Source organism: Fonticula alba, assembly GCF_000388065.1.
Source record: "Fonticula alba strain ATCC 38817 unplaced genomic scaffold supercont2.6, whole genome shotgun sequence".
In the NCBI taxonomy this organism is placed as follows: Eukaryota; order Rotosphaerida; family Fonticulaceae; genus Fonticula; species Fonticula alba.
Window position 1 is genome coordinate 815,051 of NW_009242976.1, and position 16,723 is coordinate 831,773.

Consider the following 16,723-nt stretch of genomic DNA (forward strand, 5'->3'; position numbering starts at 1 on the left):
GGGGAACGTCGTCCTGCCGGCGCCGTTTCCCCCAGTCCGGCATCGGCAGGCGCGGCCCCGGCGGCGAGCAGCCAACTGGCACACCCTCCTTTGCCCCCCGCCCCCTTCCCTCCCCCCGAGAAAAGGGAGTCGCTTGGATACTCGCGGTGCCCTGGGCATATCCAACCATACCCCTAAGGCCAAAGTGCACGCCATCTTGGTATCACCCCTTCCCCCCCCCTCCCCCCCTCGCTCCCCCCCTACCTCACCTCTTTCCCGTCCCCCCTCCTCTCCTCGCCCCTCCCCTCCCCACTCGGTCGCTCGCTTGCTCGCTCGCTCGCTCGCCCCCTCCCCCCCCCCTCCCGCCGGCTGTCTGCAGACACCCTGCCCCGCGGCTTGCTCCTGCCTTTGCTCCCGGAAAAGCCGCTGTCCCTGCTCCCTCCCTCGCTCCCTGTTCCGCGCGTCGCTTTTGCGCAAGACTCTGCCCCGCTCAAAGGACCCCCCCCCCCGCTCCTGAGGCTGACACGCTTGTTCTACCTTTCCTTCCTCCCCTCCTCCGAAGACCCGGGTCCCTCTTCCCCCTCCCCCTCCCCACTCTTCCCCCTCCACGATGTCCGACTTTACCGACGTTGATCGTTGGATTGACCAGCTGAGCCGCTGCGAGAAGCTCTCGGAGTCCGACATCCGCAAGCTTGTCGAGATGGTCCGTCTATCTGCCGATTCGCCGCGCCGCGGGGGGGAGGCTCTCCCCGGTGTCTGTGCACTTCCGCACCTCCCTTCATGGCCCTTCTCCCCCCCCTCCTCTCTCTCTCTCTCTCGCCCTGCACCCCCCACTCACACGTGCTCGGCCATACGCGCACACGCATCCCCTCCCACCCAGGCCCGCGAGGTTCTCAGCAAGGAGGAGAACGTCCAGCAGGTTAACTGCCCGGTCACCGTTTGCGGCGATATCCACGGCCAGTTCCACGACCTTCAGGAGGTGCGCCACGCGCCCGGCAGCTCCCAAACGCACCTGCTCCCTGCCCTCGTCCCTCCTCCCCTCCCTTTCGAAGACTCACGTGCGCTCGGCAAAGCTCTTCCGCATTGGTGGCGAGCTCCCCAACACCAACTACCTGTTCATGGGTGACTATGTCGACCGCGGGTACTACTCGGTCGAGACGGTTACCCTGCTGGTGGCCCTCAAGCTGCGCTACCGCCACCGCATCACCATTCTGCGCGGGTGCGTCGTCCTGTGCCCTCCTCCTCCTCCTCCCGCGCGCGCGCGCCTCCCCCTCTCTCTGCCCTTTGGCCGGGCCTATTCATCACTCACCCTTTTGCTTTGCGCCCGCCCTCTGGCCTCTTTCTCCCCCCCCTCTCTCTCTTTCCCTCTCCTCTTTCGCGCAGAAACCACGAGTCCCGCCAGATTACCCAGGTCTACGGTTTCTACGATGAGTGTCTGCGCAAGTATGGCAACGCCAACGTGTGGAAGATGTTCACCGACCTCTTTGACTATCTTCCCCTGACGGCGCTCATTGAGAACCAGGTGCGCGCGCGCTGCATGTGCATGCGACCATGCCGCTGCTCCGCTTCCACAAGTGCCCGGCAGCATGCTTACCCTCCTGTCTCCCGTCCTCCCTCCTCCTCCCCCCCTCCCTCCCCTGCTATCTGGCAGATTTTCTGTCTCCATGGCGGTCTCTCGCCTTCGGTCGACACCCTGGACCACATCCGGCTGGTGAACCGTGTCATTGAAGTCCCCCATGAGGGTGCCATGTGTGACCTCCTCTGGTCCGATCCGGATGACCGCCTCGGCTGGGGCATCTCCCCCCGTGGTGCCGGCTACACCTTCGGCCAGGATGTCTCCGAGCAGTTCAACCACAACAACGGCCTGACCCTGATTGCCCGCGCCCATCAGCTTGTCATGGAGGGCTACAACTGGTGCCACGAGCGCAAGGTGGTCACCATCTTCAGTGCCCCCAACTACTGCTACCGCTGTAACAACCAGGCCGCCATCATGGAGATCGACGAGCACCTGAAGTACACCTTGTACGTGTGCTGCCATCCTGCCCCTCCCCGCAACCCACAGGAGCACAAGCGAAGGCGCTCCGCCCGAAAGCCGTGTGCCCGCTGGCCTCCCCTCGTTGCCTGGGACATGGTCCCACACCAGCACACACACGCGCGTCTTCTTTTCGGCTGACATCCCTGACCACACACACACACACACACACAGCCTCCAGTTCGATCCGGCCCCCCGCCGCGGCGAGCCTCACGTCTCGCGCAAGACTCCGGACTACTTCCTCTGATCGTGTGCCATCCCCCCCCCCCTCTTCCGGGGCGATGCCAGCCTTGTGCTTGTCTTGCCGTTCCACACGCGGCCCATTGTGGCACCGCTCGTCTTCCCATGGCGACCGCGGCCTGATGGTGATGCCCCGTTCCCGGTGAGAATGGCATGGTTGGCATTTCTGCGACGAGAAGGGGCAGGCATGCCTCGTGCGCGCGCGCCATGCGCCACGCGTCGCGCGCATATGCGTAGAAAAGCGCGAAGGGGAGGGAGAGGGGTCGCGAGCAGCGGGCGGGGGCGTGCACATGCATCCCCCCCCTCCCCCCCCCCCCTCCCCTCTTTCTCTGGCCTCATGCCCCCGCTTTTTATCCCTTCTGTGCAAATGCGCACGCACGCGCATGCTGGGGCTGTTTTCTTTTTTTGCCGCCCATGCCTCCTCCTCGTCCTCCCCCCTCCCTGGGTACATGGCCCTCCTTTTCCTCGCCTGATGGCCTGTGTATCTCTCATACGCGCCTTCACAGTATGCATGCCACGCCTCCTCCAGCCTCCCCTCCTCTCTCCAGGGGGGGGGGGGGGAGCTGTGTATGCTGGTTCGTCGAGAAAAAGGGGCAATGCCCCAGCGGCTGTAGCTTATTTTGCACTCTTTCAGAACCCGTGAACTGTTTTCTTGTGCTCAGAAACAGCCCCAACACTGTGTGTATATTTGGTACGATCTTCAAATAATGTGCCCTGGCATGCCGCCTCCGCGCTGCCTCCCTCGTCGCCGCCGCTTCTTGCACATATGCTGATCCTTCCTCGTCCTGCCTCTCCCTCTCGCTCATTGCCCCTCCTGTGTACCCATGTGCCCGGATATGCTCCCCCGCAGGATTGTCCACTCAGTTACAGGGATCTATTCACCCACCAGTGTCTTGACATTGCGCCTCCTTCTCTTCCTCCTTCCCCTCCCTCCCTCCCTCCCTTCCCTTGTGCGTATGCAGCAGCAGCGCGGTGCCCTCCAAGCCCTTGTTGCGCGCGCCGGCCCGCTGCTGCCTACTACCCCCCTTCCTGCCTTCTCTCCCCCCAGACACAATAAAAAAAACATACATACACATAGCTGCATCCTGCAACGTGCCATGTCTCTCCGCTCCCCGGCCCTTGTTTGTTCCTTCCCGTGTGTCACATGGGGGCGCCAGAACGGGGGACCTCAAGCCAGGCATCGGCAATGCAAGGGCCATGTCGCATGAGGGGGGGGGGGGGGGTTCCTGGATATATTTCGCCCGGCACGCGCTGGAGAGGGGGGCCATGGCGCGCATGCACAAACACCCCGCGCCCAGGGCACTTGGGAATCTCTGCCGCATCATGAGGAGGAGGCGTCTGACGGCTGACCCTGTGGGGCCAGCGGCGCGGCGTCGGTCTCCTGCCCCGGGCGCTTGAGGAGAACCACCTTGGAGAAGGGCGGCAGCTTGGGGCTCGTCGATGGGGTCGCGCCTTTCTTGGCCTTGGCGCTCTTCTTCTCCGGGGCGCCGGCCTCCTTAGAGGGCTCCGAAGAGGAGTCCTTCACCGGCCGGGCTGACGGAGGACCAACTTCAGCCTCGGAGCTGGATGCATCCGAATTGGCACTCGGCGAAGGAGCATCGGTCGGCTTGGGCCTGTCTGGCCGCAAGAGAAGAGTCGCCGACGCCAGGGGCGGCCGGGGCTTTGGCTGCGGCGGCGGCGGCGGAGTCGGCGCCGCAGGCCCCGGCCCCGGCCCCGAGGCAGGGCTGCTGTCATCGTTGGCCGACCCGGGCGGCGTGCTGTCATGACCGCTTGGGGGGATGGGGCTGGGAGCAGGCTTGGCCACCTTGGCAGGCGGCTTGGCAAGCTTGAGGGGCTTGGCGGGCCCATCGGCCGGGGCCGCCACCACAGCGCCCTTCTTGTCGACTTTGGCCGCCTTGGCCGCCTTGGTCGCAGCCTTAGCTGCCGCCTTGGCTGCCGCCTTGGCTGCCGCCTTGGCTGCCGCCTTGGATGCCGCCTTGGTCTCGGCCTCGACCCTCTGCCTGGCCACCTTCCGGGCTGCCTTTGCCTCGAGTCTGGCAGCAGCAAGAGCCTCCGTGTCGGCCTGGGCCTTGGTCACGTCGAGGTCCACCTTGCTGTAAATCGCCACAGCTGCGGCCGCCTCGCGGTGCTTCTCCTGTGCGATGAGCCTTTGGGCGTTGGCCAGCTCGATGCACGCCTCCAGGTCAGCCCGGGCCTGCTCAATTTCGCTCGGCTCACCGCCGTCGAGAACCAGCGCATCCACATGAGCACGGGCAGTGTCAACCGCCAGCCCGGTTTGCACGGCGAGAGCCTCAGCGGCGGCGGCATCTCGCGCCGAGGACTCCGCCAACCGAAGGGCCATCTTACTTGCTGTGGCTTCAATCGAGCTCTCGGCCTGAGTGACCACGAGCGATGGTGCGGCACTCTCGGGCTGGGCAGCCGTGGCCGGGGTTGTGGCCGGGGTTGTGGTCGCAGCCGCAGCCGCAGCCGCAGCCTGAGCCGCAGCCGCAGCCTGAGCCGCAGCCGCAGCCTGAGCCGCAGCCGCAGCCGCAGCCTGAGCCGCGGCCTGAGCCCCACGATGCTTATCCGAGGCAAGACTCTGATAGGTGCTGCCCATGGTTTTGACCAGAGAGAGGGTCCTCTCAGCCAAAGTAACAACATCTGGATTGTCGGAGATCCGGATGATGGCGTCGTAATCCCTCCGAGCCTGTGTGGAGAGCTTTTGAACCTCCCGGGCCTTGTTCGTGGCCAAAGTGGCAGCCTTTTCCATGGCCTTGGCCACCTTGGCCAGCTCCCTGACACTCGGCGCCGCCGTCGCAGGGGCTTCGGCCAAAGGGGTATCCTTGGAGATCGGGTCGCCCATTTCGGGCTCTCCAGGGGCACCATCCCTGGCGACAGTCGCCTTGTCCGCCGACTCTGTGGCCTCCGCGGAAGCCAGCGTCATGGCGAGAGCCAGCTCGCGATGCTTTTCCCTGGCGATGGCCCTGCAGCTGACGACCTTGTCAAAGCTCTTGCTCAGCACCTGGATGCCCACATCGATGGCGGTCCAGCTGCTGGAGCTGACAATCGTCTGCTCGACATTGGCCTTGCTGGTCTGGGACGCCTTCAGGGCCTCCCAGAAATTGTTCTCAGCCGCGACCGATGCCGCATGGGCCAGCTTGAGGGCAATTTGGGTGGAGGGCGATACCCCCTTCAGGGGCATCGGGGGCGTCTTGGCAGGCATCTGAGATCCGGCAGCCGAAGAAACATCCTGGGAGTCGGTCAACAGCGTCCAGTCACTCAGGACCTCATCCGCCTGGTGGAGGGCTACCAAAAGAGCCAGGACCTTGCCGGAGGCGTCGCCGTTGCCCTTCATGCCGATGAGGATTCGCACGGCCTCGGCTGACATGTTGACCGGCCGCGGGGCGGAGGGCTTCTTGACCACGACAATCGGCTTGCCGCCAGGCCCGAGGGACGTCCCACCGAGTGAGGGCTGCTCGGGCTCGGGCTCCAACTTCGGAGGCACAAAGGGCAGGTGGTTCCGAGTGACGAAGTCCCGGAGCTGAGTGACGGAGTGCATGGCCGACCAGGTTTGCTTGCAGATGACCGGCGGGAAGCTGCCTGGCGAGACAAAGGTCACCGGAGAGTCCGGGCAGGCCGGCAGCCGAATTGCCCCCGCCGGGGGGGGCTGCTCCGTGACAAGGAGGAAGTTCAGCTTCCACGTCTGAGCAAGCACATTCATCTCGCCCAGGGTCTTGGACAGCTGCTCAAATGTGGCCTGGGGCAGCTGGCTGCCAATTTGACGCATCTCATCCGGCTTCGAGTTTGTACGTGGTGACACGAGGAAGCGAGTACTACGCAAGACACGAGACGCACGGTTAGCAAAAGGTGGAGCACGCAAGCCGGGCGAAGGAAGGCGAGGAGCAGGAGGACAGAGAGAAAGAGAGAGAGAAAGAGAGAGAGAGAGAGAGAGAGAAAGAGAGAGAGAGAGAGAGAAAGAGAAAGAGACAGAAAGAGGGAGAGACAGAAAGAGGGAGAGAGAGAGAGAGAGAGAGAGAGAGAGAGAGAGAGAAAGAGTCAGGGGGGAGGCGGAAACAATAGAAGACGCACTGAGCCAGCTGGCTGATGAACAGGTAGTACGAAAGGAACTTGTTGGCCGCCAGCTTGAGGGCCTTCTTCGAGCCGAAGGCCTTCATCTTGTCCATCTCATCGATCACTGAGAGGGCAAGTCCGATGCACGCCAGCCAGGGTCCGGTGCGGAGAGGGGAGCAGGCAGGAGCTAGGTCAGCAGTGTTGCCGGAGAAGAGGGCAGAACAACACACCGGGAGGATGCGCACGCTGGGCCGGAACAAGCATCATGGAGTGCGGGGTGTCGGTGAGGATTCGCGTGGTAATCGAGGCGAACCGGCTCACCGACGTGGCATCGAATACAAAGCAGTCGATGGAAATCTGATTCTTGGCCAACGGCAGAGAGGTTGATGAGGCGGCTTTGGTTGCCGACTTCCCGGTGTCGTGCGCCGGCTTCAGGATCTTGGCGGCCGGTGCCTTGTTGGCCTTGGCCGACGACATTGACGCCCTCCTCACCCGCAATAAGAGCGGCGCGAAGGGAAGATACTCGTCGGGCGGGATCGCATTCAGATTCTTCACCTTCACTCGTGACTACAGGGCATGGCCAAGATCAGAAGACAAGAGTAGGTGAGGGCATAGGGAAGTGGTCAGGCGCCAGTGGAGGAAGAAAAAAACCATGCACATGCACCTGACACATGGGCACCCATCTAAAAAGACGAATTACAACGCACAAGCAGCGACCCGTCATCGGGGAGCACTTTGCCCTCCTCGAAGATCTGCAAAGTGGGGATGATGAGGATTTGGAGAAATGTCACCATTGGGACCGGTCCAATTCTGGGTAAGAACGCGCAAACACAGTGGGTTTGTGTCTCCCCTGGCCCCCTCGCTCTTCCATACGAGCGCATCAACGGGCCAGATGGAAGGGGACAGATGGAACGTACTTCACAGTGCTTCACCAGCAGTTGATACAGCTGTACGAAGAAGAACCGCGCCAGGCGCTCGGATGGCTTATTGAGGCTAATGCGACATGGGAAGCCACCAAGGACAGGAGTTAGTCGGAGGGGGGGAGGGGGGGGGGGAGCGAGGGCGCATGCTCGGCAGGGTGGGGCAAGGGAACAGGCAACAACCGCTCCACCAGACGCACGAGTAGTACTTCTTCGGCAAAAAATCCTGGTAGTAGCTGGAGTAGTGCGGAGCCCAGAACATCAGGGCGTCCAGCAGGGCGCAAACCGGATGCGCCTTCAGCTGACGGAAGGGCGGATGAATGACCTGGTCGGTGATGCCCCAGAGATTGGCGATCTCCACCAGAACGGCCGCCAGATTACGCCGGTTTGGGAATTGCGCCTTCTTCAGCTTTCGGCCTCCGACTGCGGCGAAATGCATAGGTCGAGTCAGTTGGGCGACAGGATGCCTATTGAAAGAGGGCATGAAAATGGGCAAGAAAAGAGCGAGAGGGGGGGGGGGGGGCATGAACGCACAGAAATTGGGGAACGAGTCGTAGATGACGAACAGAGCCCCAAAGAGAACTGGCCCCCAGCTGTCGATGCCGAGGAAGTGACCAAAGGTCTTGTGCTGATCAAGAAGACGAATAAGGATGGTGGCGATGGCGTCTAGAGCCCAGTGGAACTTGGTGGCCGTTGCTTCTGCCAATCGCAGCGCGTCCCAAGGATGTCAGGGAGGCTGTGTCATGCATGGGATTCCCACCACGGCGGAGGGAAGGGGAGAAGGGGGAAATACGGAAAAGAGGGACAGGTGCCGGCGTCAAAAAAAAAACGTACTGTCGTTGGGATTCAAACTGCAGGTTGCCAGGACACTGAAGATGAAGTTCGGAAGAAGCTGCGTGTTCTCGTACAACAGGAGGGACTTGGAGTTGTTGAGGAACCCAGCTGTCAGCGAGTTCTCCGTGTACCGGAAGAAGAGCGGCGCCAGTGAGGGAATGGATGCAAGGTGCCTGTCCAACGTGCGGGAGAGGGGATAAGAGGAGTGGGTGACGTGGAAGGAGCGTTAATCGAACAGGGGAGGGTGCCAGGGGGAGAGAGAGAGAGAGAGAGAGAGAGAGAGAGAGGACCAGTGGGACCGACGGAGCACACGTACATCATCGGATGAGGCGAAGCATCGGCCAGATCAGGACGGAAGGACAGGAACGCAAGTACCCGAGACCAGGCACTGAATTAAAGGACGGGGGAGGGGGGGGGGAGGGGTGAGGGACAATCCAAAGAGAACCAAGCAGAGATGGGAGATGGAGGGGGAGAGGGGGGGGGGGGGGGGGGGGCACGCACTGCCCCGATCGGAGAATCTCAAAGTGCTGCATATGCTCGGCAACCTGGACAGGGTCCTTTTCGGTATTACTTCAAACGGGACGGCACGGGACGGAGGAAGGTGGACAAGGGATCAGAACAAGCAATAGGCAGGATGGCGTGGCAAAAGCGGGAGGGGGGGACAATATCAGGGCCACCGGTGATGGGCGTACAACAGCAGGAAGAATGCAACCTGGGCAAGCTCGTCTGATGTGCGGATTCGCGGGGGAGGGAGGAGAGAGGGGGGCGGGGGAAAGGGGAGATGAGAAGGAGGAAAACAACGATGGCCAGCAGAGATGTGACGCAGGAGTGAGGATGGGCCGACACCGAGTCGGGGAAGGCGCACCAGTTGGAAATTTCCTGTTCGAGCGGAAAGCTACGCCAGCAGGGCGGGGACGAGGGCGGTGAGTTGACAGATCCGGCAGACGAACAACACCTCAGGGAGAAGGCTGAAACGCACAGGACGCCGCGTAAAACAGAAAGATCTTGGCGTTGTTGGTGCGGATCGTGCTGAATGGCATTGGCTTGTCCGGGACATTCAGCGCGATGTAGTGCTCCTCGGCCAATGCGACCTCCAAAGACATCTTGGCCAGCTTGGAGGACTTTTTGTCGGATTTGGTCGTCTCGGCATTCGTCGCGGGTGGAGGCTGGACAGAAGGTCAGGACTGGGGCCTCCGCGGTTGAAGGGAGAACGCGGCGATCGAGGGAATGTACCTTGTCGGCTGGCGAATAGGGCACCTCCGAGAAGAGGTCTTCCGGAAACTCGTGGTCGGAAGTCAACGCGCTGAGGCTATTGGAGGGGGAGGGGGGGGGGAGGTCGGGGGAGGACGAGAGGGTCAGAACGCCTGCATATGTGTGAGGCGAGGGGAGCCGCGAATGGCGCACATGGATCTGACAAGCTTGGGTGCCACCATGGGGGACACCTCAATCAGGCTGGCGTCATCAGCCATCTTTGCTTGGGGGAGCTGGGGATGAGGCCGGCAGGGAGTCCCACGTCCTCCGAGAGGTGGAGGTGTGGGAGAGCGTGAAATGTAGATGCCGGGAGAGGGGAGGGGGGGAGGCGAGACCCGGGGAAGGGAAGGGAGGTACTGGGCAGGGAGGAGGCAAGAGCGAAGGAGAAGAGGGCGGGCTGAGGTGATGCAATAAAAAAAGATCAGTGAGAGGACGGATAGGACAACCAGCCGTGGGTGTGCGGGGATCTTGGTGGCTCCTGAATAAGGGCGTGGATCCCGGCCCCAGGGGAGGTTGAAATGATGCCCCAATCGCAGAGGCCGGGAGCCGGGCAGCACAAGACGCGAAGAAGGCACGAGCAAGGGATAATAATAGTCCAGTGGGGAGAAGATGGGGAGGGAGGGTGGCAGTTCGCGCCATTGCCAGGGCGAGGGCCGTGGGTGGTCATGCGCGCTATCACGTGCCGTCCCGTGATGTGGCCAGTCGACTGACACCCGAATCAGCTCCACCGGTCCGGATCGCCCGGACAGTGCAGGCCTCCATCGCCGGTGGACGCGCACGCCCCCCCTCCCCCCCCTCCCCCGCCTGCGCGAATGTGCGAGGCAACGCCAGCATTTTGGCAGACGTGGGGGGGGGGGGGGGGGATGGGAGACAGAGGTGTCTGTCGCCCGCCCACCCGAACAGACCGAGGAGGGAAGGGGGGCGTGCGCTGGCAGCCCCCACCAGACCTTGGGCCGGCGGTTGCCGAGCAAATCGAACGCGAACACCGCCTAGACGCCTCATTCTCCCCAGGGGGGAGTCAGCTCCGTCTGCCTGGATCAGGAGTCCCGAGCGAGACGCGCGCGCGCGCCCTGGCGCCGGCTCCCCTTTCATGCTGGACTTCTTTCTATCTCTTTTGCCCGGTCCCCCGCCCGCCCCCCGCCCCCCCGCCCCCCCCTCCGCCGTGCCCCAGGGCACACGAATCGCGGTGGTCTTCCTCATCCCCATCGAGAGGGCCCAACCTGCCAGCCCACCAGGAATCAAATCCCCTCAACAGTCCTCCTCTTCTGCCGCATCTCCCCTGCCCCCGCCCCCCTCGCCCCTTTCCTGCGCCCCGCCCCTTCGCAAACCGACACACCCTCACCATGGAGCACCGTATCGATAGGCAGGAGTTCATTGGCCACTTCCTGGACGCCATGGCCCAACGGCCGATCCAGGTCCCGATGGTGGACTCCAGTCAGGTGGCCTCGGCTGGCGACGAATCGTACAAGATCCGCCTCTCGGTGGTCGGCGTGAAGGCCAAGCCGACCGATGCCCTGGAGGTCCCGGGCACCGCCACCATCGGCGATGTGTACTCCAAGATCGCCGAGGCCCTCTTCCAGCTCCCCGGCGCCGAGGGGAAGTCCCTGCGCCTGGTCTTCAATGGCCATGTCATCGCCGAGGGGTCGCCTCGGTTGGCCGTCGAGTTTTTCAAGACCAACCTCTCGCCCCTGTGCCATGCTATTCTGAAGGACTGAATTCTGACGGTGGGTCCCATGGGCGTCACCATACCACACCCTTTGCCATGGTGGTTGCGCGCCCGAACGCGTGTGCATGGCTTGCGCCTACGCCTGCAATATACATCCATAAATACATACACATTTACATGTATCTACGCACGCACGCGCGCGTGCGCGTTTGGGTATGCCTGCCCGCATCCCGTATGATGTCTTCTGTCCCCTGCTCCCTGTTCCGGCCTGGGGGGAGGGGGGGGGGGGCGGGGCGTATTCCCCCTACCCCTCCAACACACACACACACACACACACACACCTATGGTCATAAACATGCAAGCCCCCCAAGCCCCGAGGCCCAGTGACGCTGTGTCGGCAGAAAAAAAAACATCACACAGACACCTGTATACATACAAAGGGGCACATGCGTCCCGAGGGGAGGACATGAGGGCCCTTCGCAAACAACGGGCAAGCCACTTCCCGAGGCTACACCGAGTAGCCGAGCTGCTTGATGAGGTTCTCGCAGGCTCGGCGTCGGTTTCGGTTGGCCGTGCTCCAGGATCCAAGGAGTGACCGGTGCCGGTAAATGGCCCGCGCCAGGTTGTCCCGCTCGGTGCGCGACGAACAGCTGATCCCCCGCAGCGAGAGCGAAGACAGCTTGGTGGTGGAGAGCGATAGAACACGAGCGATCTTCCGTGTGTAGGGGGCGGAGCGGGAGAAAGGAGCGACGAGAGTGAGCAAAGGGTTTGGGGGGGGGGGCGGCCATCCAGGTGGCGACAACAACAGCGAGCCGGAGAGCGCCAGAAAGAGAAGGAAGAAAAAGGGGAGACACATGAAAAGGGAACGGATGCACACCTCAGCCACATCGAAGAAGAGAGCCTCGCACATGCCCAGATTCCCCACCGACTGGTTGATCGACCGGGTCAACACAGCCACCAACACACAGATGGCATATGCGCCGGCGCGGTCGACCCCGGCCTCGGAGCTGTCCGCCTCGGAGAAGAGTGTCGAGGCATTCGGCAAGTCACGACTGGCGCCGGGAGTGCTGGCACCCGCGAGACCAGGCGCGCCGCCACTCCCCAAGCCTGCCCCCGGGCCGCCACCAGGACCACCGAAGGACCGGCGCGCTCCCCCGGGAAGGTCGCCCAGCGGCGCAACACCCAGCGACCCCCGGGGCCCGGCTGCCGGGGCGCCCGATCCACGGGATGGGTCCTTCGCCTGCTTGCTGCCCACTGCCCCGGCGGCCAGGCCGCACAGCCGCCCAAGGAGCAGGTCGCGCGAGCGCTCGGCCACCGCCAGGGCCACGATATTGCGCACATCGCCCGGGACATCGAGCGCCGACAGGGTCGACTGAATGTAGAGCCCCACTTCGCTGTCGGCCAGCTGGAAGAATTTCAAGCCAAGACCACTGCGGAAGCGGCCAGCCGCATCGGCCGCCCCCGAGCCGGGCCCCTCGCCGAGGCTGGCCCCGGCCCCGGGCCCCGGGGCCGACATGGATGCCAGCGACCGGGCCGAGGTGACAGACGGCGTGGGCGAGGGAGGCCGTGAAGACCCAGCCCGTGAGACGATGCCACTGATGCTCGGACTGCGGCTGAGGTTGCCTGGCGAGCTGGCCCCCTCCGGCAGGTGCCCAGGCGAGAGGGATGCCCTCGAGCCGGAAGACAACGAGTCGCCACTGGCGACATTGGTGTTGGTCGATGAGAAGGCCGAGAAGAGCCGGAATCCGGAAAAGCGCGGGCTGCCGGGCGAACCGGCCGACGAGGCCATTTGACTGGATGCCTCGATGGCGGCCGCCTCGGCCGACTCCAGCAGCTCCTGCTCATCGAGGAAGTCCCCGGACCCGGTTTCCTTGGACGCCTGGACCTCGGCCTGTGCCTGGCCATAGAAGGTCTCGAAGCAGCTCTCCACGCGGATGATCAGGCACCGGGAAACGAAGTCGTGGCATCGGGCGATGGCTGCCACGGCGGCCAGCTCCGCTTCGGCCAAGTGCACCCCGACGCCGCGATCGGCCGTTCGTTCGCGCGCCGCCCGCTCGGCCACCTTCGGGATGACTCGGTTAGACATGAAGTGGGCCGTTTTCAGGCTGAGCGCCGCTTCATGGGGGGTGAAGTCCGCCGGCGAAAGGGACTCCAAGGGCGGGGAGATGACCAGGCACGCGCGCGACAGGAGGCTCTCAACAAACCGGACAATGGCATAGTCGCTGTCTGAGGAAGATGCATGCGGGAAGCCACTGGCAAAGGCGTACGCCCCGTCGATGAAGAGGACCAGCTCTCGGAGCAGCCGGCGCATGCTGTTCAGGGAAGTCTCCACCGACAGCAGGGCCGGGGCATTGGCCAGGGCCGCGGCATCGTGCGGCGGCCCGGACGTCAGGGCTGTCATGGATGAGAGAATGCTTCGGAGATCGGGGGTTGTCAGCTCCAGATGCTTGGCCAGCAGGCGCGACAGGAGATCCAGCAAATGGCCGGTATACAGGGCACCGGTGGGTCCGGAGCCGATTGCCGTCGCTGACGCCGCCGCCGCCGCCGCCGCCGCCGCCGCCACCATGACTTCCTGCTCGGTGGAACGCGGCCCAAACAGGGGAGCCGCGCGAACGGCCTGCCCATTGGCGGCACCCGCATTTCCCGGGCCACCGGCCGCAGGGGCAGTTGGACCAGATCCGGCCCCAGCCCCGGTCGCGGCCCCGGTCGCCGAGGAACCCGGCAAGGCCCCACGCGAGGTCAAGTACTCAAGCGCCCGGTGCCCATCTAGCGAGTAGGCTGACGAGATGTCCGCCGACTCCAGGGGCGACATGAGCGAGGTGGCCGCCGAAACGAAGGCCAAAATCCGGCACCGCAAGGCCAGGAGCGATTGCTTCGAATGCACCGAGTTGATGACCGGGGCAAGCAGTGCCAGCAGGCGCTGCGTGGCGAACACCCACAGCTCGGAAACCTGCACACGGGAATGCCCACCAGAAAGAGAGGGAGGGGGGGGGGGAGTTAGCCAAATGCACCATTGCCCCGGGTGCGCCGCCCTCGCCGCAAACAACATACCAGCTTGAAGTCCGTGATGTGCTCCAGCCAGGAGTAGGCGGCCGCCGCCTCGATGGCAAAGAAGCCCACCACATCTGACAGGACTTGATCGGCCTTCAGCAACTCGGAGGGGGAGATGTCAACCCCCGGAGGGGCACGGGGCCCGGGCGATCCGAGAGACCGCCGCGACTCGGGGAACCCATGCTCCGAGCCACCCTCGCCCGGGGACAGCCCGGTGGAGGAGGACTCCGATTGCAGGGACACGGTCAGGGCCAGGTCGAGCTGGAGCTTGCGATTCTTCGCGTAATACTGCGCCAGGGTGGCGAAGGTGCCCAGGGTGGCGGCGATGTGCTGCGACCGGTAGAGCGGCACGAAGGACACCAAATCCTCCACCGACTCGATGATCGGGGTGGATGCCAGCATGTCGGAGATGACCGACCCCGGGGGCCGACCGGCCGGCGAGGCTGCCCCCATGCTGGTGATGGCCGTCAGCGAGTGCGACGCCGTATTGAAGCCAGCCACCTCGTGCACTGGCAGGGAGAAGATTTGCCCGCTTTGGGGCAGGGTTTGGGTGGACTGGCCAAGCAGCAGGATGGCCGCCTGAAGTCGGGCCCGGCCGACCTCCTGCGCCACCGAGCGAATCCTGGCGAGGTGAGGATAGAGGGAGGTGAGAAGAAAGCAGCAGGAGCCCCCCGAGGCCGGTGTCAGGGCTCAAGGAAGACAGCGCGGGGGCGGGGCGGGGCGGGGCGGGGCGGGGGGGGGGGGGGGGCGGGGCGGGAGGCGAGAGGGGCAAAGGCCGGACGCACTGCTCAAGCCACTTTTGGAGCTCATCCCGCGCGCGGGACAGGATCCACGCCCGGACATCGGCCACAAAGAGCACCACCGACTGGTCCAACGGACTGAGCAGGGGATTCCGACCGGACCCGGCACTGCCGGCGGCGGCGGCCTCGGCCGAATTGAGGCCATCGCCAAGACGCCCGGCCGTGGAAGATGACGGCCCGGAAACCCCGCCGCCATAGGCATGCAGCAGGGGCGCATGCGTCGTGGTGAGGGCCATATTTTGGATGGTGCTGTAGAGCCGCTCGCACGTTCGGATGGCGGCATAGTACTTCTTGGAGTGCGTCCGACTGAGGATTTCGCCCACCGCCAAGACCGTCAGCCGGGCCCGATGCAGGGTCCCCTTGGCTCGAGTGATGTTCTTCTTGGCACGATTTACCTTTTCGATGTAGCCATCCTGCCAGCGAGCGGCCAAAAGTGGGCGAACAAAGGAAGGTGACAACCAAGTCAGCAAGACCCCGAAGGAGGGCAGACACATGCAGGGAGGCCGGGGACCGGGCGTGAAACACGCACAAACAGGAGAAGCTCATTGCCCGAGCCCTCCAGGCACTCGGCCAGGGTGCGAATCGATTCGGCCAGGCCGATGGCCGCCGCATGGCTGCCCTGGAGCTTCTCCACACTGGACACGAAGGCCTCATAGTGGTCGGTGCAGAGGCGAACGATTTGCGCGTGGCGCGCATCTCGGCACTGGATCAATGACTGGTGGAAGGCCCGCACCGCAGCCGGCGTGGCGATGGACAGGACCTCGGTCGCGGCCGATGCCTTGGCTCGCATGCCCTTGCCGTCGGTGCCAGCTCCGCCCGGGCCCCCGGCCCCGGCCGTGGTGTACAAATCACGCAACATCGACCCGAGGGTCGGTGGCAGGGACACCGACGCGGCGCTGGGCCGGATAACCGGCCCATCCAGGTGCTCGCCATAGGCATAGGTGAAGGCACTGCTGGACCCCGCTCCCCCGGCAGCGGTACCACTCAGCGAGGCGGTCGAGGTGGACCGCTTGTATGCCCCAGCCCCGGGACCGGAAGGGGCAGGCCCCCCTGAGGAGGGCCCGGCCCCGGGGCCTGCCTCCGGGGCCTGAAAGATCCGGGCCGAGGGCCCGGCCCCGGCCCCTGGCTGATTGCCGGTCAGCCGGGGGCTGAACATGAGAGGCTGAAGGGACTTGAGCGAGGCAGTCGATCCGGCCACCTGGGAGGCCGACGCCGAGGCCACTGACGCCAAGGCCATCGATCGGGATGCTCCCAATCCCGAGCCCGCGCCGGGGCCCTGCTCGGTCGGGCTCGACGGACGCGAAGAATCCGAATCATCGGGATCCTCGACGGCCAGCGGTCCCCCACCAAGCAGCGCCCCGCTGGCAGCCAACAGGGCATCCTGCGGTGAGGAGAGCGAAGAAAAGAGGTTTTGCAAAACGAAGTCCGGCCGGTTGGACGGGTCCAGGATGCTGGAGCGCGTGGCGGCGAAGCCTACCGGCGAGAGGACCAACTGGTCGGCGAAGGAGCGAAAATCCTCGGACATGACTGCGGAGTTTCGTCGGGGGGCCGGGTCGGCGCGCCCCTTGGCGGGGAGGGAGGGCGGGAGGGGGAGGGGGCACTTAACGGCGAGGAAAGGGGGGAGGCAGAGAGAGAGGGGGGGGGAAGGGAATGTCCAAGGGGAGAGGGGGGGGGGGAGAAGGCGCGGAGGAAAGACGGGGACACAGTCCATGAAGCGATTCCCCGAGGATCTCCCAGCCCAGCACACAGGCGGTCTAAATTCCATCCGCCTGCCGGTGGGGTGTCCTGGGCGGCGGGCCGGAAAAGGCATCGGTCGGCACATCCCCCTGCGGTAGACCGGCCCATCCAGGCCGCGGGGATTCCCCGGCGGCAGAGTGCGATCACCCGGCTATCTGCCCCG

At 64.4% G+C, this 16,723-nt stretch overlaps 4 protein-coding genes across 4 annotated transcripts; 2 read left to right on the forward strand and 2 right to left on the reverse strand.

Annotated features, from left to right (window-relative positions):
- Positions 1 to 173: 173 nt before the first annotated feature.
- On the forward strand, positions 174 to 3,328 carry H696_03844 (serine/threonine-protein phosphatase 2A catalytic subunit alpha isoform). Its single transcript, XM_009497703.1, has 8 exons — positions 174 to 199; positions 542 to 682; positions 860 to 958; positions 1,053 to 1,198; positions 1,363 to 1,501; positions 1,631 to 2,001; positions 2,186 to 2,942; positions 3,102 to 3,328. Exons 2-7 carry the CDS (start codon positions 590 to 592, stop codon positions 2,256 to 2,258), a joined length of 921 nt encoding a protein of 306 aa, XP_009495978.1. The 5' UTR covers positions 174 to 199; positions 542 to 589; the 3' UTR covers positions 2,259 to 2,942; positions 3,102 to 3,328.
- Positions 3,329 to 3,572: 244 nt separating this feature from the next.
- On the reverse strand, positions 3,573 to 9,770 carry H696_03845 (hypothetical protein; the record flags this gene model as incomplete). The annotated part of the gene is made up of 15 exons (XM_009497704.1): positions 9,460 to 9,770; positions 9,289 to 9,364; positions 9,035 to 9,221; positions 8,921 to 8,950; positions 8,748 to 8,781; positions 8,557 to 8,625; positions 8,372 to 8,443; positions 8,056 to 8,228; positions 7,756 to 7,920; positions 7,422 to 7,644; positions 7,219 to 7,294; positions 7,009 to 7,053; positions 6,547 to 6,868; positions 6,320 to 6,425; positions 3,573 to 6,063 (listed from the first exon to the last, which is right to left on the reverse strand). Exons 1-15 carry the CDS (start codon positions 9,522 to 9,524, stop codon positions 3,573 to 3,575), a joined length of 4,134 nt encoding a protein of 1,377 aa, XP_009495979.1. The 5' UTR covers positions 9,525 to 9,770.
- An 806-nt stretch (positions 9,771 to 10,576) lies between these two features.
- H696_03846 (hypothetical protein) lies at positions 10,577 to 11,154 on the forward strand. The gene has a single exon (XM_009497705.1). It carries the CDS (start codon positions 10,650 to 10,652, stop codon positions 11,019 to 11,021), a length of 372 nt encoding a protein of 123 aa, XP_009495980.1. The 5' UTR covers positions 10,577 to 10,649; the 3' UTR covers positions 11,022 to 11,154.
- Positions 11,155 to 11,384: 230 nt separating this feature from the next.
- On the reverse strand, positions 11,385 to 16,411 carry H696_03847 (hypothetical protein). The gene is made up of 5 exons (XM_009497706.1): positions 15,353 to 16,411; positions 14,809 to 15,236; positions 14,024 to 14,645; positions 11,850 to 13,922; positions 11,385 to 11,684 (listed from the first exon to the last, which is right to left on the reverse strand). Exons 1-5 carry the CDS (start codon positions 16,346 to 16,348, stop codon positions 11,481 to 11,483), a joined length of 4,323 nt encoding a protein of 1,440 aa, XP_009495981.1. The 5' UTR covers positions 16,349 to 16,411; the 3' UTR covers positions 11,385 to 11,480.
- Positions 16,412 to 16,723: the final 312 nt, after the last annotated feature.

Coding starts and splice junctions, on each gene's coding strand:
- H696_03844 (XM_009497703.1), top strand. CDS start 590: ATGTCCGACTTTACCGACGTTGATCGTTGGATTGACCAGCTGAGCCGC. Junction 959..1,052: donor AGTTCCACGACCTTCAGGAG/GTGCGCCACGCG, acceptor CGCTCGGCAAAG/CTCTTCCGCATTGGTGGCGA. Junction 1,502..1,630: donor CGGCGCTCATTGAGAACCAG/GTGCGCGCGCGC, acceptor GCTATCTGGCAG/ATTTTCTGTCTCCATGGCGG.
- H696_03846 (XM_009497705.1), top strand. CDS start 10,650: ATGGAGCACCGTATCGATAGGCAGGAGTTCATTGGCCACTTCCTGGAC.
- H696_03847 (XM_009497706.1), bottom strand. CDS start 16,348: ATGTCCGAGGATTTTCGCTCCTTCGCCGACCAGTTGGTCCTCTCGCCG. Junction 14,646..14,808: donor CTCCAAAAGTGGCTTGAGCA/GTGCGTCCGGCC, acceptor TCACCTCGCCAG/GATTCGCTCGGTGGCGCAGG. Junction 13,923..14,023: donor ACATCACGGACTTCAAGCTG/GTATGTTGTTTG, acceptor TCCCGTGTGCAG/GTTTCCGAGCTGTGGGTGTT.